This window comes from Pongo pygmaeus, chromosome 3 (assembly GCF_028885625.2).
Source record: "Pongo pygmaeus isolate AG05252 chromosome 3, NHGRI_mPonPyg2-v2.0_pri, whole genome shotgun sequence".
Lineage (NCBI taxonomy): Eukaryota > Metazoa > Chordata > Mammalia > Primates > Hominidae > Pongo > Pongo pygmaeus.
In genome coordinates this window covers 68,632,961-68,650,832 of record NC_072376.2, presented here as the reverse complement: position 1 = coordinate 68,650,832, position 17,872 = coordinate 68,632,961, and the positions used below count along the sequence as shown (strand labels likewise).

Here is a 17,872-nt window from a genome sequence, read left to right as displayed (position 1 = left end):
ATAAAAATTTAGATTCTAGATATTAGGATATCAGTTGTTTATGAAAATGCTAACGGTATGTGATTTCTTCGTAATAACGAACATATTTCTTTCAGAACCTAACAGAAGACATTGGCCAAGACGATCACCAAACAGGTATCTGTAAATGCTAACACTACTTAATTTTAAATAACTTCTTAATATTAGGAAAGAGAAATACTAGCTATGAATGTGCTATGTTGTCATAATGTAGTCCATTAACAAATTGTTCCTTGGCTGAGGTTGTTTTTCAGGGAGCAATGAAGGCAGCCATGTTATAGCTTCTTCCCAGTAGGAAATCTCTTCTGGAAGCACTTTTTAATGCCTTTAAAGAGGCTCGAGATTCTCTTATAGTTTCAGGATACCATTTTTTTCTCTACTGCAGTATTTTATTTATACTAAAAAGGTGCTACAGTAATGCAATTTGAAAGGTATTCCACAAATACTTGAGAAATTGAGCTGAAAAATGATTTAATATGATGTGTATGTGTGTGTGTGTGCATGCACGTGTGTGTATGTATCTGTTCATAGTTACTGAAGATTTAGGAATCAGAAATTTGAAGCTTGATTAGTATAAGTTATCCTCTAACCCTGTGGTTCTCAGAGTTTAGCTGGCATTATAATCACCTGCGGGAAGGCCTTGTTTAAAGTACAGATGTTAGTTTCCACCCCAGAGTTTCTGGTTCTGTAGACTTGGGGTGGGGCCCCAGAGTTTGCTCCTATGTGATGTTGATGGAGCTGGTCTGGAGACCACACTTTGAGAACCACTTCTCTCAACTGTTAGTAATCATAAAGTCCAGAAACTTGCATGTGATCTATAGTTACTAAACTCCCAGCAAAAATTATTAAAACACATTTTAAAGTTTTTGAAAATGGCCATAGTAATAGACGAATTGAAATTTGTCTTAGTCTGGGCTGCTATAACAAAAATACCTTAAACTGGGTAGTTTATAAACAATAGAACTTTATTGTTCATGGTTCTGGAGACTGGGTAGTTTAAGGTGAAGGCACCAGCAGATCCTGTGTCTGGTGAGGGTCTGTTCCTCACTGATGGTGCCTCTTGCTCACTGCATCTTAACATGGCAGAAGGGGCAGGCAGCTCCCTCAGGCCTCTTTTATAAGGGCACTAATTCCATTAATGAGGGCTCTACCTTCCTGACCTAATTGCCTCCCAACTCTACCTCTTAATACCAGCAGACTGGGGATTAGCTTTCAGCATGTAAATTTTGGAGGGACACAAACATTCAGGCCATAGCAGTGCTTGTTGGGGAATTTTGAATAGCACAAAAGTAAATAGAGTGAAAAGTGACAGTCGTCTTTTAGACGACTATTTAGACGTCTCTTTAGATGACTAAATAGAGTGAAAAGTGACAGCTGTCACTTTCTGCCAGCACACGGTTTAACATTAGTTCTTTCAGACTTTTTTTTCAAAGCAAAAACTCTTTAAGAAAAAGGTATGATTTCTCATTTTCTATTCTTAGCATAAGTTTTAATTCTTTCCAGTGGAACCCAAACCTCCTGAACCTCTTTCAGTGTCATCCAAAGCTTTGAACTTCTATTTCTGGATTAAGAATTTGTTCACAAATGAACTGCAGTTCAATCACCTTTTTTGACTTCAGACTTTTCTTTGCCAAAATTAAACAGTACAGCACCAGCATTTCCTCTGTAATCTTCCTTTATGACACCACCTCCTACATCTATAAAGTGTTTTGCAGCCACGCCAGCGTGGAGCTACTCTTCCACAACACCTAGAAGGAGGAGGTATCTAAATGTCTGTTCACAAGAGCTTTCTCCATAGGTGGTATTGTATCATCTTAGGCACTGTACAGGTCATAGCCTGCAGCCTGTGCAGACCCTCAGGTCAGGCTGTGGTATGCTTGGAGAGCTGGGCAAGGCAGGGCTGCATGCTGACCTCCCCAACAGACCAGAGAGCTTGCTGGGCGAAATGGCAGGTATCTCTTTAGAGAAGGGCATGGCAGAACAAGAAGGTGAGCGAAGGAGGGAATGAGAGGGTGCAGGATCCCTTCTCACATTTGTATGCATGCGTATATGTTTATAGTCATGGTTTTTAATTTAGCATTGGTGATATCATACTGTACATGTTATAGTGTGTTTTTCTTTTTCATTTAATGGTGCCTTTTGGGGGCTGTTGAGATTTAGGACTGTCCCCACCTTCTCTAAATTGGTTCAGAATCAATTGAAAATTAGGTGTAAGATGGAGACTGAAGTAACAGTGTTTTTGGAAAACACAACTTAGATGTGCAGCAAGAATGCACAGGACTTTCAGCATTTCACCTGAATCACTGTCACAACTAGATAAGCACAAGCCAGCATACCTGCTGACCCCTTCACACCCTGCACTGTGACAGTGGAAGTGTTCATACTCTTTCAGCTTGCTCCACTGGCAGGCAGATCTGAAAGGGAGTTCAGAGGGGTTGGGCTCTCTGTTCATTTCGGGCTCTCTGCTCAGTTCAGTCTCTCAGCACTTAGATCAGGCACTCCTTCTTCCAGGGAAAGGAGTGAGACAGAGAGGCAGAGAATGCGCTAGGAGTGTTCTAGGAGTTCAGGGGTACTAAGGGTCCCTTCACCTGATCCTTCCGTATCAACAAATACAGATCAACTCAAGGACAGTCAAAAACAATTTATTTAATAATTTTAAAAGCAGTATATTCGCATGGTTTTGAAAGAAGTATTGAAAAAATATAAAACAAAAAGTGAAGATTTCTGTCCCAGTTTATCACCCCTAGCTTCCATCCCCCACTAGTAGTCCACATTTGACTTTCCAGAGGTAACTTAAGTTTCTTCTGTTTGTTAACCAAATTATGATGATGACGATGATGATGATGTATTTTTTCCTTAAATACAAGTGTACATTTATATTAGCCACTTTTTCACTCAGTATATCCTCGAGATCTTTTCATATTAACACATTTATAAAGCATCTGCTTTCTTTTTTAATGGCTGTGTAATTTTCTAATCCATGGATATTTTATAATATGTTCCTTCAGCCTCCTGTTGATTTATGTACACTTATGCTTATGTGTTTTAACTTTTAGCCACCACCAATAATGCAGGAATATAACTTTTGGACCAATTTTAATAGTCCTGAACTTTTGAATTAGATAAGTATTGTTACTATAGTAATTTTGCATGTAAATATTTAATCGAAAATGTGGCACTTGAAATTCAGTTAAACGAAAGTATACTTGGACTCACGCCTCCACTTTTGCCTTGGTTACAGTGGATACGTCCAATACTGGGAGTACTTTTCATGGGATTCTTGGGGTGTTGCTTTGCCAGCCGGAAACTTCTGTAGCTGGTGGCACCTTCTGCCTGAGTATTGCCTGTGTCTGCTGGGCTCCTTCCACCTACTTGGCCAGGCAGGCTGCACTCAGCTCGCGCTACCAGCCTGGATCCCACACCTGCCAAGTGCGAGTTAGGCACGGAGCGGCGCGCAGTGTGTGGGTGAGCGAGCACCCGCTCTAATCACTGCACGCAGCCAGGCACGCTGGCTGCTGCAGTGGGGCAAGTAGCTCCAGGTGCCAGCACAGGCGCCAGTACAGGCACCAGCTCTGTGCGAGGCTGCAGCTGGACCAGATGTACTGCACGTGGCTTCCACTGCAGGCACCTGCACCTGGATGAGGGGAACAAGGTGGCGCCCGGAAGCTTGGAGACACCAGGAACCACAGAACACCAAAGAGGGTGTCACAGCCCTGGCTCAAGGAGCCCATAGGTCTAGGCTTCTCAAAGGGCTGCAGCTCTTCTCTCTTCACCGCCCACAATGTAGCAAGTGGCAAGGGGTGTGTTTCAGCCCTGTTTGTATTACAGCTCTTTTAGTCCTGCCATTTGGCAGATCCTGAGTTCCTGTCCCGCATCCAGGAAGAATGAGGTATGCAGACAACTGGAGGGTGAGCAAGGTGTAGAGGAGCTTCATTGAGTGGCAGAACAGCTCTCAGCAGACCCAAAGTGGGTAGCTCTTTTCTGCAGGCAGGTCCTCCCGACATCTGTGCAGCCCTCGGTGGAGAGGAGATCTGGAGTGAGTAGCTCCTATCTGCAGGCAGGTTGTCCTGTCCTCTGCCTGAGTCTGGCAGAGTCTGAGGTTTTTAATGGGCTTCAGAGGGGAGAAAGCGTGTGCTGATTGGTCCATGGGCGGCCATGAGCTGGCCTGGAAAAAGCACCATAAGTTCTCACTCTAGTCCCTGGAACTGGCAGCCCAGCCTCCAGGCCTCAGGCCATTCCAGGCTTGAAGTTGGGGATTTACCGGGGACCCACCCCTTTCTGCCCAGAAGCCTGCTTCCTGATGCCATCAACCTGCCATCCATGGTGCCCATGGTGCTCAGGTTGTTTGTGCCAAGGGGCACCTGCAGGTCTGCGCCAAGCTGCTCTCAGCCCCCGTCGGCTTCACCCTCATGCTTGTTGGTACCCAAAGTTTGAAGGGGGCTGAGGTGGCAGGGGGCTGGTGTGTCAGCGTTGCCCCAAGCATGTGCACACCTGGTCAGGTCACGACAGTGCCTGGGCTCAGCCTCAACTTTACTCTGATAATGGACAAAGCACCAGGAGTGGGGAGATGCCAGGAAGTGGGAGCAGTCACTTTTGAGGCTGTGGGGGCAGGGGGCCTTCTTAGTCCTTGAGAGTGCAGGGATGCCTGGGTCCGCAGCCATAGCTGGGCGGCTGCAGCTGTGCCTGGAAGGGCGAGACTCCTGCCCCACAGCTCAGAATGGGGTGGGGCTCCTGCCTGTTCCAAGCTCCGTGGAGTGTGTAGCCCCTGCTGCCCCTCCCCTACTGCAGCCCACCTCATGGCAGTGATTGCTCCAGACGGGCTGCTGCTGCCATCAGTATAACATGCTGGTTTATTGCCTGGTACCTTGTAAGTGCCCAGTCAATGTCAGTTAGTGTTAGTAATTTCTTGGAGTAGTCAACTTCATTAACATTTGTCATCTGGTTATAGCATCACTTGTGGTTCCTGTACCCAACAGAGTATACTTTAAAAACTGAGCAACATAAAATCTATGATGTTTAGAAATCTGAGATAGTTGAGTCATTGTAGTACTTCTTTGAGTCTCTCGGCCTAACAGTAGTCTGGGCAATGCTACTGTGTGTGGAAGAGCCAAACCTAAGTCACAGAGGTCGGGTATCTTCCTGCTCTGCCCCCTCTCAGGCCTTTCTTTTGTGTGTCCCAATCTTCCTCCTACCAAAAGGAAAAAGAGAGAATGAATTAGTGGCTAATCTTGGAGAAATAGCACAAAATAGGAGTGAATTTTAAAAAGCCAATCAGGCTGGGTGTGGTGGCTCACGCCTGTAATCCTAGGACTTTGGGAGGCCGAGGCCGGTGGATCACGAGGTCAGGAGTTCAAGACCAGCCTGGGCAACATGGTGAAACCCCGTCTCTGCTAAAAATACAAAAATTAGCTGGGCATGGTGGTGCGTGCCTATAATCTCAGCTACTCGGGAGGCTGAGGCAGGAGAATTGCTTGAACCTGCACCTGGGGGGCCAAGGATGCAGTGAGCTGAGTTCACGCCACTGCACTCTAGCCTAGGCTACAGAGGGAGACTCCATCTCAAAAAAAAAAAAAAAAAAGTGAGTAAGGATGATGATGATAGATGTCAGAAGTATTTAGAGAGAGGAAAAAATTCTTTTGTCTTTAGCAGTTCAATGATCTGTTTAAGAAAATGAAATAAAAATATTAGCTACTGGTAAGATATCTTAAGAGGCAATCTATGAACTTAAATTACTGTATCTTTGTGACATTGTTCAATGAAAAGTGAGGTGAAATAGCTATATAAAAAGTACTGAAGTGGCAGAATGAGCTCTGTAAAATGTTAGTAAGTGAAACAAGGCTATGATACAATCAGCTCACTAAAATGAAACATGAGACAGATTTTTGTATTGGCACATCTATTTGTATTAAGTTTGGAGAAGTAAAAAAAGTTCTCTAATTTTGTAAACCTCTTGTACTCTTTTTTTACTTGAGGACCACGAAGCAGAAAGATTAAAAAAAACAAAAAAAGGAAGTGAAGCACATACTTAGGCACTATTTGTTAAGAATAATGTGTGCTATTATGAAAATAGCAAGCTGGATAGATGATAAAGGGCCTTTAGTCTGAACCAGGTGAACTCAAGTTGCCCTTTAAAATGGACTTTCTGTCATAAATACTAGGAAAGACCTGTTGAAAAAATGTTGGCAGTATTTCTGATTAATGTGGGAAGAAAAACTGTATTCATTGACTGATTTATTTGAAATCAGATGGGGTCAGTTAAAAAATATTTAATTTGTTCTCTTGAAACACTGAACCCAAAAGAAATGAACCTGAACTTAATAATCTTTGGGCAAAAATTGCACACAATTTTGATTGCTTTCCTAAGTGTCATGTAAACACCAAAACATTAAGAGCTTCTAATGATAGGAGGATTGATTTCAGATTCACTAAAACATCAGCCTTAATATCTTGCTTCTACCTCTAATGCCAGATGTTCGTACCTAAGTAAGTACTTTAAAATGGTTAAAATAGCTCATTTTCTGAAGCAGATAAATATTCCATAACATTCTTGTTTATATTATTTGTATTTTTTTGTAGTTTAAAGATAAACTTGTAAAGTCAAGTAATACAACTCATACAAGTTCTAAGTCGGTGAAGTCTAAATTTAATGATACAAATAAATACAAATTTGTAGAAATTATTTATATTTAAGTATTTTTATCATAAAAAAATCACAGAGTTGTTTTAAGAAGCAAACATTCCTTGAATATGTCTTTTAAAAAAATCCTGTCTGCCAAGAAACTTAAAGTTAACTGTTTTAGTGACAAATGGGAAAAAATCTGAAATGATGGTGTTTTATTTACTCATAGGTGTTTTAAGTCTCTGGAAATGTACTTTTTTTTTTTTTTTTTAGAAAAATCTGATTTATACATGTTTTAGGAGCATTTATTCAACAAATATTTACTGAGAGTCTACTGTATGACTCAGTAATGGATGTATCTTATTATTACTGTAATAAGATACTGTATTGGCTGCTGAGTGTGCACAAGTGAACCAAACAGGACCCCGCAAAGCAGTATGTGTCTTTGTACGTGCACTTGAGAAATCCTAGTTGTTGCTCTTGCTTAGTTGGGATCCCTGCAACCACTGGGGGAGCAGGTTTGGGGTAAACAGACTTGAATTGGGTGTTCTCTGTGCATTTTGTTGATTTAGTTCATGTTGGCAAATTACTATTTTAAGTAAAGTTGTTTTCCTAAGCATTAAAAAGTTGCTTTTTTTGTAGCCTGAATGGGTTCCAGGGTGGCTCTGCCTTGACCAGCTGTGCTGTGTGGTCCTAAGTCAATTCCCTTCCCTTTCCTGGATCTGAGTTTGCCTCATCCTCCTTGTGAGCCAGCCATGTGAGAGTCAGTGAGTCAGTGCCTGAACTAGGATGGCTGTTGGGGCAGGTGGATAGACACAGTTTCTTTGTGGAAAATGACCCCTTAACTGTCACTTGCTGATGCTGATGATTAGAGTGGAGAGATTAAAAAAAAAAAAAAGTCATGCCTCTTAGGAGATAAAAATTTTAATAAATGACAGAATCACTTGCCAGTCTGGGATGATTTGGGTCTCAGAGATGAGTAACTTTTCCACAGACACAAGAAAAAAAGTATTTGTGAAACTTTTACTAGAAAGCATTTATCATTAAGAAAGAAACATAAGAGAAAGCTGAAAATGTTAGTTAATCTGATGTTTGTGTATTTACCAAAAACATGCTAATCTTGACAAGTAGGATTCAGTGGAAACCAAACGTTGTATAGTGTGTGTCTAGGAAGAAGCAGGTGGTAGAGGAGCTAATGAATGAACTTTTATTGGTGAATATTGGTGTAGACGTTATTTTAAACAGTGTTCCTCTTCTTATGGTTTGAGGAGATAAGTGCATTTTCTTCTGTGTTTTGCGCATGTGGAAGAGGAGGGGTTACTGCTAGACTGGAAGCTAAGAACCAAACCATGACTGCTATTGGAAGAAAATGTCTTTTCTTCCTGCATATACATCTAAGGAGGGAGAAGCCAGCCTTGAGGAACAGGACAGACTCTTCATTTCTGGGCAGTATAACAGGCTTTACAGCTGAGCAGGGCATACTTTTTCATTCTGCAAGCCCTGCCCTAGGGCATTAATAGATATGAATAAATCTTTGTTTTTGTATGTTGGCAGTCTGCAGAAGCTTGCGTCACTGCAATTCTTTGGACCTTTTAGTATGTTTTAGTGGTGTTTGTGAACCAGGGCAGCATTTTACAGGGAAGATGAATGGGGTGTGTGGGGTGGTGGGCAGCACTCCCCCTGACTCTTTCTCTTCCACACCCTGCTGGTGTGGGAAGAGCGATATGGGGATGCCTAGTGTCTCTGAAGAGCCCTCTACTCCAATCCTTGGAAGGAAAGAGCCTGGTTGGTTCCTCAGGAATGGTGGCTGAGGGTCATCTGTTTAGACCTGAACTGGTTTTGTGCTGAAGGAGCGGGCAGGATCCTTGAGCCTGGGCACTGTCCAAGACTGGGGTCTGGGAAGGACCCTCATCTGGGCCAGAGTCCCAATTTATAATGGAAAAGGTGCTTTGAATTGGTATGTTGCTGAAGCATGTCACCCTAGGAACTTAGCACAGTGATAGAAGCCCAGATATGAAATGGGATTTAGGTTTCAGCTCTGATCATTGCTCTTAGCAGGGTTGTGACTGTTGGCTATTGACAGCTGTCTCTGCCTTCAGGGCAGGTATCTGGAAAGAGCTGTTCACATTCACTGTGTCCACTTCCTCACCTCACGTCTCTCATCTCTCCACAGCCCGCTGCAATCTGGCCTGCACTCCCACCAATCCATGGACACTGTACTTGATTGCTAAATCTCATGTGTGCCTTCACTCCTTACCTGAGTTGACCTCCATGCTGCAATTGAGCACTCCCTTCTCAAAGCATGCTCTCCTCCTTTGGCTTCCAGGACATGACACTCTCCTGGATTTCCTCCCTGCCTGGGTTTTACCTTCTTTTCCCAGGGCTCTGTCCTTAGTTCTCTGCTTATGTTTCTGCTTTTATGGCCTCATAGAGGTGGCAGCAAATGGTAGCTGAGAGCTTGGGCTTTGCCGCTGGGCTGCTTGGGTTCATACTGACTTGGCTTTACCTGCTGCTTTCCAGCTGTCACTTAATCTCTCTCCGATTTGGTTTCCCTGTTTGTTAAAATATGGTACATGCTGGTGAATCGTGTCCTGAGAGTTCAGTGAATGCTGAAGGCCACCATGAGCTCAGTGCGCATGCCTCCTTCCGTGGTGCTGCTCGGAACCCATTTCTTTATTTCAGCAACACCCGAACACAGCACTTGGCGCCTAAGCACTTAGTGAATGGATTTTTTTTTCCTTCATAAAACTCCTGAGAGGTAGCTATATAATAATTCTCATTCTTCAAATGGCGAATGAGACCCTAAGTAGGTTAGTGACTGATAGAACCACATAGGTGAAGAACTGGAACTCACTCATTGACTGCAGATCATTCAGTCCCAGCACCCTTCACGCTCTCCTGTCCTCATCACTCCCTGAGAGCCCTGGGCCTTCAACCAAGGGCTTGTGCAAGGAGGAAAGGCATGAGGTTCAAAATTCACCACTTCTCACTCCTGAGACCTCAGGAGGTCACTCAAATGCCTAAGCCTTAGTTTTCCCTGTCGATTAAGTAGAAATAATTATCTTTGCCCTGCCTGTCATTCATGATTATTGTAGGAACCAAATGACATAATATATTTGAGGGCACTTGTACCAAGGTGGGGTATTTTAATCATCTTATAGTTGTCTTGTAATTTATAGCTTCAGACGGCCTGAAGCAAGACTGCCCGGATTCGAATCCTGGCTTTGCTGTTTGCCTAACCCCCCTCCGCCTCCGTTTTCTTATCTGCATAAGGCAATAATAGTTCTTTCCTCATGGAAACTGTGAACCTAAATGAGTTAGTACATGCAAGTGTTAAGAACAGGGCCTGGTTCAAAGTAAGACCTCAGTAAGTGTTCAGTGGCTATTATTATCTGTTATTACATTTTAGTATCAGACAATTACCAAATGAAAGTTATGCTTCCTAACTGAAAACCCTGACTGAACGTGGCAAAATCTTCAAGTGGCAGAAACAAACAAAATTGTTGTGTCCATTTTGCTCAAGGTCATGTCAGACTTCTGCTTAAAAAACCCCAAATCCTGTTTTTTTTTAATCAGATATCTCTTGAAGCTTAAGACTACTGGGACTGATGTGCCTACTTTTAGAGTCAGGGTTACTTGTTTCATGAAATGTGTACATGAGATAGCACTGCAGTGTGTTTTGAGAGAACATTGACATATAAGAGAAACAGAAAGGTTAGATGACTTAGATTAGTATTTTTGGAGAGTAAATTGAAATTATAATAACTTCTATTTCTGGTGTGATTTGGGTTGGTGGAAGTATTAACTTATTTGTGTCGTCGCTAGGTTTATTTCTTGACCATAACATTTTTTCAAAAAGGAACTAAAAGCCCATCTTTTCTTTAACATCTAAATTCTTTACAATACAAGCTGTGGAAGTGTTTAAGTTAGCAGTACTGTTCTTTGGAAGTACAGAGTTAGGATGAAGCATACCTTAATTTTGTGCTCTTTGAATTTGTTTTGTAGGAAGTCTGCGGTCTTGCAGTTCTTCAGACTGCTTTAATAAAGTGATGCCACCAAGGAAAAAGAGAAGACCTGCCTCTGGAGATGATTTATCTGCCAAGAAAAGTAGACATGATAGGTATGATGTAGAGACAGTAGATAAGAATCAGTGATACATACGTCGAAGATGCACATTTCTACCTAATTTAGTGTGGGTCTTCTAAGTGTGCAAATGCCAAGTGGAATGGGCTTTGACAGTCGATTTTTCAAAATGTAATTATTTAATCATGTTTATTTTGTGTTTTAGTTTAAAAACATAGAAACAAATTAGGTAATTTGAATTCTTAGAAGTTAAAGTTTTATCTTAATCCAATGATCGCCCAAAACTGGTGCAGAGTTGATTTCTTTCCTTTTAAAGCCTTGCTGTCTGTGCCTGCTGAGGACCACAGAATTGGTCTCTTGTTCTTTAAGCGGATCTCACTCATTCACTTCAACCACAGAGCTGGAGAGATCTGCCTGTACTTAATGGTCTGTGCCTGCCCAGAATATCAGCCAAGCTGAGGTTTATTCTCACATGGGTGAGAATTCGATAGAACTGTGAAAAACAAGACTCTTTAAATCGCTTCTCTTTCAGATAAGTGGACTTGTTAATTTTGGTAACTCCAAGGTCCTGTTAGATTTGTTTATTTCAAACGTCTTTATTGTTTCACCCTGAGTTTAGTAAGTAGTTTTTTCTTCCTTGTTTTAGAAACAGTGAACGAACACCATTGTCTAGTCTTTTCTACCTTTCTCCATCTTTCCCCATTCTGGCTTTGTGGGTCACATCACTAATGGGCCAGAATTTCCACATCTATTAATCCAGGGAATTTAAGTGAGATTTTTCTGTTTCTTTCTTGCTGTGATTCTTTGTATACTATAACTCAGAGGAATAAGAAAGACTCTGAAAATGTAAAAATAATCTCATTGTTTATATCTCAAATGAATAGAAAATATTATCTGAAAGAAGATAGTAGTGATTTAGTAAATAATCACCAGCAATCTTTAGGCCAGTGATTTTTCAACTTTACGAAGGCAGGCTACTTTGATACTTTTTTGGTGGTGTGGATGTTATTTTCAGAATTGTTAAATTCTAACAATCATATAACATTTTGTGACTTTATAGCACTTAGTATTTTCTCACCACAGACTAACAAAATACAGTATGATAAAGCCAGATTTGAAACTGGCAGTGTAGTTGCAGTTTCTGAGTTTCATTCTTGGCCTTTCTTTTTTAAACAACTTTATTTACATACCATAAAGTTCATCCATTTTAAGTGTACAGTTTAGTGGTTTTTATTAAGTTAACTGAGTTGTGCACACCATCACTACAAACCAGTTATAGAACATTTCCATTATCCCAATAAGATCCCTAATGCCCATTCAGTCACTGCCAGCCCCAGACAACCACTAATCTACTTTGTCTCGACAGATTTCCCTTTTATGGATATGGTCTTTGTGTCTCGCTTCTTTCACTAAGCATGATGTTTTTGAGATTCTTGCATGAAATAGCATATATCAGTATAATTCTTTTTATTTGCTGAATGGTATTCCATTGTATGCTCTTGGTTCTTTTTTATGTATTTTTGAATAATTCATATAGTGTCTCCAAGTTATTGACCATTTACAGGCTTCGAGCTGAGATAGGGATGCCTGGGCCCAGAATTAGAACATATCTATTTGAACACTTGGCTGGTATCCACTTTTGTTTCTAGGTGGTATGGCTACCTTTCGTAGAAGAAATACAAAACTGCTGGTTTGCAGTTTCGGTAACCTAACACCTTATTATAACCATGTTCTTTTTTTGGTGTTAAAACCCAGAAACTGATCAGAGGTATATACTGATAATCGGGTGAGCGTCTAGGTCATGAATCAATGTTCAATAAAAAAGAATTATACCAAATGTCCACCAATGATAGACTGTATCAAGAAAATGTGGCACATATACACCATGGAATACTATGCAGCCATAAAAAATGATGAGTTCATGTCCTTTGTAGGGACATGGATGAAGCTGGAAACCATCATTCTCAGCAAACTATCGCAAGGACAAAAACCAAACACCGCATGTTCTCACTCATAGGTGGGAATTGAACAATGAGAACACATGGACACAGGAAGGGGAACATCACACACTGGGGCCTGTTGTGGGGTGGGGGGAGGGGGGAGGGATAGCATTAGGAGATATACCTAATGTTAAATGACGAGTTAATGAGTGCAGCACACCAACATGGCACACGTATACTTATGTAAGAAACCTGCACGTTGTGCACATGTACCCTAAAACTTAAAGTATAATACAAAAAAAAAAAAAAAAAGGATTATACAGTTGACTGTTGAACAATACAAGTTTAAACTGCACAAGTCTGCTTCTGTGGATTTTTTTCAGCCGAACAGAGATAGAAAATATACTATTGAGGGATGTGAAACCCCACCTGTATGGAGCACTGACTTCTGGTATACACGGGTCTTCCATGGCTGACTGGGGGACTTGAGTATGTGTAGATTTGGGTATAGGTGGGGGTCCTGGAACCAGTCCCCTGCATATACTGGGGAATTACCGAATATTATTTTCATATTCTTACATACTATGAAAATAAAAACTGTATTTATAAATGCTTATATACACCACTAGGTAATTTATATATAAGTAAGGGATACAAAAATGTATATACTTATAATTTTTATATCCAGATCATCATTTTAAAGCTATTGCCTCCTCTTCCCTCTCCATGTAGGGAGTATCACCTTCCTCAGCCCCTGGTTATTATGAAGTATGTCATTTTTGTGGAAGGTCACAGTTGCAACAGGAGGCTGCTGTGCTTCCTGATTCAGTTCTCCAGTTTATGCTGGGCTGTCCACAAGGCTAGAATTAGAAGAAAAAGGCAGAAGCTGGATTCTCTATACTTCTGTCTCCTGAGGTTTCTAAGGTTATACTAATCAAGAAACTACCCAAGGGACATTGTCTTTGTCAGCCTTACATCAAAGTTTATTTTTTTCCCGGAAGCTTGGACATGATTTGGTGTTTCTTTTTATTTGCTTAGTGTTCTGTTGAGTTGTCTAATATTGAGAGATTCTTCCTTAGACTGTGTTCTGTGCCCAGCCTAACTTGTAAGACACAGAAGTCACACATGAGTTGTAGGCTACATTAATGTAGGCAAGACATTTCTTGCCATATCTCACCATTATTTTGTAGTTAGTTCTGGCTGGTGAGGTAGAAGGGCGTATATCAAATACCTGTTCTGTTCGGTTCTTACTGATTATTTGTTAATCAGAGAAAAACTTGTATTAAGTGCTTACCACTTCTATATTAGGAGTGACTATGTTTAATCACTGTAGTTAAAAGCTGAAGCCTGCAAATGCAGGAAATAAAATGTTTAAAATATACTTAAAATACTGATTGAATAGATGTCTGGTTTGGGTAAAAGAATATAAATTATCTGCTACTTTAAAGAACTCAGTATCTTTAAATAACTTAAAACTGCTCTTTCAATTTCCAGCATGTATAGAAAATATGATTCAACTAGAATAAAGACTGAAGAAGAAGCCTTTTCAAGTAAAAGGTGCTTGGAATGGTTCTATGAATATGCAGGTAGGTAATCATTTGTATCATCTAAGACTGATCGTTATGACAATAAGGATTACCTTAGAGATGATTAAAGAATTTAAAAATGTGTACATTTCAAATTTGGGTGTGTGTGTGTGTGTCCCTGTTAGAGGGAGAGAGGGACATAGCTGTAACAAATCACCAAATGGCCTATTTTATAGCCAGCAGCTAAGCCAAATAATTCAGAACACTAGAAAGGAACTGAAAAGATGAAATGACTTGGGAGAAATACTTTGGATTGCTAGGAAACCTATTTGGAATGCTGATAATGGGTGATTATTTGGTCAAAGCACCTGTGTTAAAATAAGCTTTGCTGCTTTGAACCCTTAGTGCAGTGAAATTTCTTTATATTAAGTGTTTATATTTGGAAAGATCATTTGGCAGAAAATGTTTGTTTTGTCACTTAAAATGTCTTAAATTTAGTCATTCTTTTTGCAACTTACTATAATTGGTTGGGTAATATAATGTTGCAACCTGGGGCTTATTTGTTATTGTGGCTTTGTATGGTGTAAAAAAGAAAAAGAAAAAATTTTCAAACAAGCTCAAGCTGAAGGCTCTTTTACCTTTCTTCTTTCTCACCTTATTTCAGGCTCTTTTATAACTTATCAACTGGCTATTCCAGCAACCTTCAAACCGATTTTCCTGTCATCTCTTCTCCGGACAACCTGCCATGTGCCACTGTTGTCTTATTTTTTTAAAACTAAGCTGAGCAGATCATACATACATTCCTTAACAACCCCAGCCACTCCCCTCCAATCCCAACCCTATCTCCTGGCCAAAAAATCCCTGCTATCTGCAGGATAAAAGACAGTGAACTCCCTGTGCTTTTGCCTGAAATGATTTTCTCCGCTTTTCCATCTGACATGCTCTTACATCTTTTAAACCCTTAATTACCTTAGTAGCCTTTTCTGTACTTCCACAGGATAGTGTTTATAACTTGTTATAACTTGTTTTGGTTCCCTTTTATTGGTATCAAAATGAGGAATTCCCCCTGTAGCCTGATCTGGCTATTTTTCTCCTATTCCCATGCAACCCTTTTTGTGATAAGAGCCTTGCACCTGTTGGCCACAGAGATTGGTCTAGGTGGCTGGCACATAACCCAGGCCAGGCCAGTCAGACAAATCTTCACAGGGGTTTTCACATTGAAGCTGGGAGGATCATGTCTTTCTCTTCTGGTGGAGGACTTGAGAGGTTATAGTTCTGATTCCTGTAGTTCTTCTTTGGACTTTTGTGAGCTACCCCAACATCTTTCTAATGGATTCTTTGTCGTTCCTTTAAGGAGTTTGATCTGGATTTTGTTTGTGGGGCATGGACACTAGTGCAAACACATGGTTGCTGTTAGCATTTGTCTGTTTTCATGTTTACAGACAAATTAAACATGAATTTGTTTGATTCATTGAACCCAAATCTCTTGGAAACCTTTAGAATTTCTAGTAAAAGTGATTGACGGCTGGGCGTGGTGGCTCACGTCTGAAATCCCAGCACTTTGGGAGGCCAAGGCAGGAGGATTGCCTGAGTTCAGGAGTTGGAGACCAGCCTGGGCAACACAGTGAAACCCCGTCTCTACTAAAATACAGAAAACTAGCCGGGCATGGTGACATGCACCTGTAATCCCTGCTACTCAGGAGGCTGAGGCAGGAGAATCACTTGAACCTGGGAGGCGGAGGTTGCAGTGAGCCGAGATTGTGCCACTGCACTCCAGCCTGGGTGACAGAGCAAGACTCCGTCTCCAGAAAACAAAAGTAATTGACACTTTACCAGATATTCTGTAAATAGGTTCTGAATGAATGAAGAGCATTCTCATATTATCACGTTGATTATGAAGATCTCTTGCTTTCCTATATTGATTCATATTTATTGTTATGAAAATGTTTTATAAGAAGGAAATTTTAAAAAAAAGTACACTTAATCCCATCACCATAGCATAGCTATTCTGATTTTTTGGTGTACCTTCCTTTATAAGCAAATATGGATTTTTTTCATAATATAAGCCAAGAAAATAGCAAGGTATGACTTTTCTTCTTGTTTGCCTTTCTCTGACTTTAGAAAGGTGACATTTTGGACATAAAGATTAAGCTACATTATTTAGGTTCCTTGAAATCCCTGCTAAGTCGTTCGTTTTAACTCATCCCTTCAAGAAATTTGTGTGGAGGTGACTATTCCTATTTTTAGTCACCCCCTTCTTTTTCCGCCTTTTGTTATAGCTTGTCCATAGGGAAAATAACTGGCATTGGGAATAACTGAAAGCCCCATTGGCATGTGTTTTCATTTTGTGTATCTCAACCACATGAACTGAAACTGTAGGTCAGTATTAGTCAAGAAAAATGAATTGTGAGAAGAACCAGTGTGACTAACAGGTTGTGCTGTAGGATGAGTCTGTGGGAGCAGGCTGTGATGCCACAGGCCCCCTAGATATCAGCACGAAGAGGGCTTGTAAATGAAATTGAGCCATGTTCATTTTCCGTAGAAGAAAGCAGGCTGGTTTGGGCTGAGGATAAATGCTGACTCCTTGCCTTTTAATCTGGAGTAGAGTGGAGTGGAGGGGCAGCGGGGGCCTGGTGTGTGATTATTTCACATGGATGGACCTTCAGCTCTTTCCAGAATTCTCAGTTCCACTTTGTGCCTTGCCCTCTGCTTTCCGTGGCTCCTGAGGCCTGAGCCCAGCTCCTCCAAGTTTCTGTCTGGCCAGTTAACCCCAATCATCCTCTGCACATTCTAGGATGCAGCTTCTCACTTTCTAAAATCTCCACCAGCTCAATTTCTGATCTCCAGAAATGTAATGAATAAACCCTTCTTCGCTGGGGGCTTTTCCTCCTGTTCTCTGGTTGTAGGTTTACTCCCTTTTGCACTTTGGTACTTTAGCTCTCTGTGACTTTAGAAAGGATCGGCTGGGAGATTCAGGGGAAGTGTTTATTTAGACCTTGATCTGAACCTGGAATCCCATTTTGTTTCATTAGAATGAAGACAACCAGACTGGGCGTGGTGGCTCACGCCTGTAATCCTAACACTGGGAGGTCAAGGCGGGTGGATCATGAGATCAGGAGATCGAGACTATCCTGGCTAACACGGCGAAATCCCATCTCTACTAAAAATACAAAAAATTAGCCAGGCATTGTGGCATGCACCTGAGGTGCCAGCTACTCGGGAAGCTGAGGCAGGAAAATCACTTGAACCCGGGAGGCAGAGGTTGCAGTGAGCCAAGATTGCGCCACTGCACTCCAGCCTGGGTAACAGAGCGAGACTCCGTCTCAAAAAAAAAAGAATGAAGATGACCAGTTTACATAATTTATCTAATAACTTTTTGAAATATATCTAAGAATAAGGAATTAAACCAAATACACAGGTGCCAACATTGGTTTTGCAGTTATACCAAAGCTCACATACATAGGTCATAATAGTTCTACAAGTCCTGACTGTAGGCCCTTAGTCTGTTTTGGATTAAGTTCTATAGCAGAATTGTTTGGTTTACCAAAAATAAAGTCAGTCATGGACAGTTGCAACAAATAATAAACTGGTCTGATAGCGAAGGAAGAGATGTTAAAAACTACCTAAGAGACCATGTGTGCCCCATTTGCCTCTGTGATGTGGTATGCTATAATTATGGGGCCAAC

At 41.1% G+C, this 17,872-nt stretch overlaps 1 protein-coding gene and 1 pseudogene across 10 annotated transcripts in view; one reads left to right on the top strand and one right to left on the bottom strand.

Moving 5' to 3' along the window:
• Window positions 1-17,872, top strand: part of DCUN1D4 (defective in cullin neddylation 1 domain containing 4) — an 82,376-nt gene that overhangs the window by 29,374 nt on the left and 35,130 nt on the right. For all 10 annotated transcript variants that reach the window (XR_010126054.1, XR_010126055.1, XM_063663702.1 and 7 more), the window contains exons 3-5: window positions 96-135; window positions 10,643-10,757; window positions 14,155-14,246. Coding sequence is in view for 8 of the 10 variants with exons in the window: in XM_063663702.1 (XP_063519772.1) it covers window positions 96-135; window positions 10,643-10,757; window positions 14,155-14,246 (247 nt within the window). In the remaining 2 variants the exon portion in view is untranslated. The remainder of the gene's footprint in view (window positions 1-95; window positions 136-10,642; window positions 10,758-14,154; window positions 14,247-17,872) is intronic.
• Window positions 1,508-2,007, bottom strand: LOC134739420 (deoxyuridine 5'-triphosphate nucleotidohydrolase, mitochondrial-like; annotated as a pseudogene).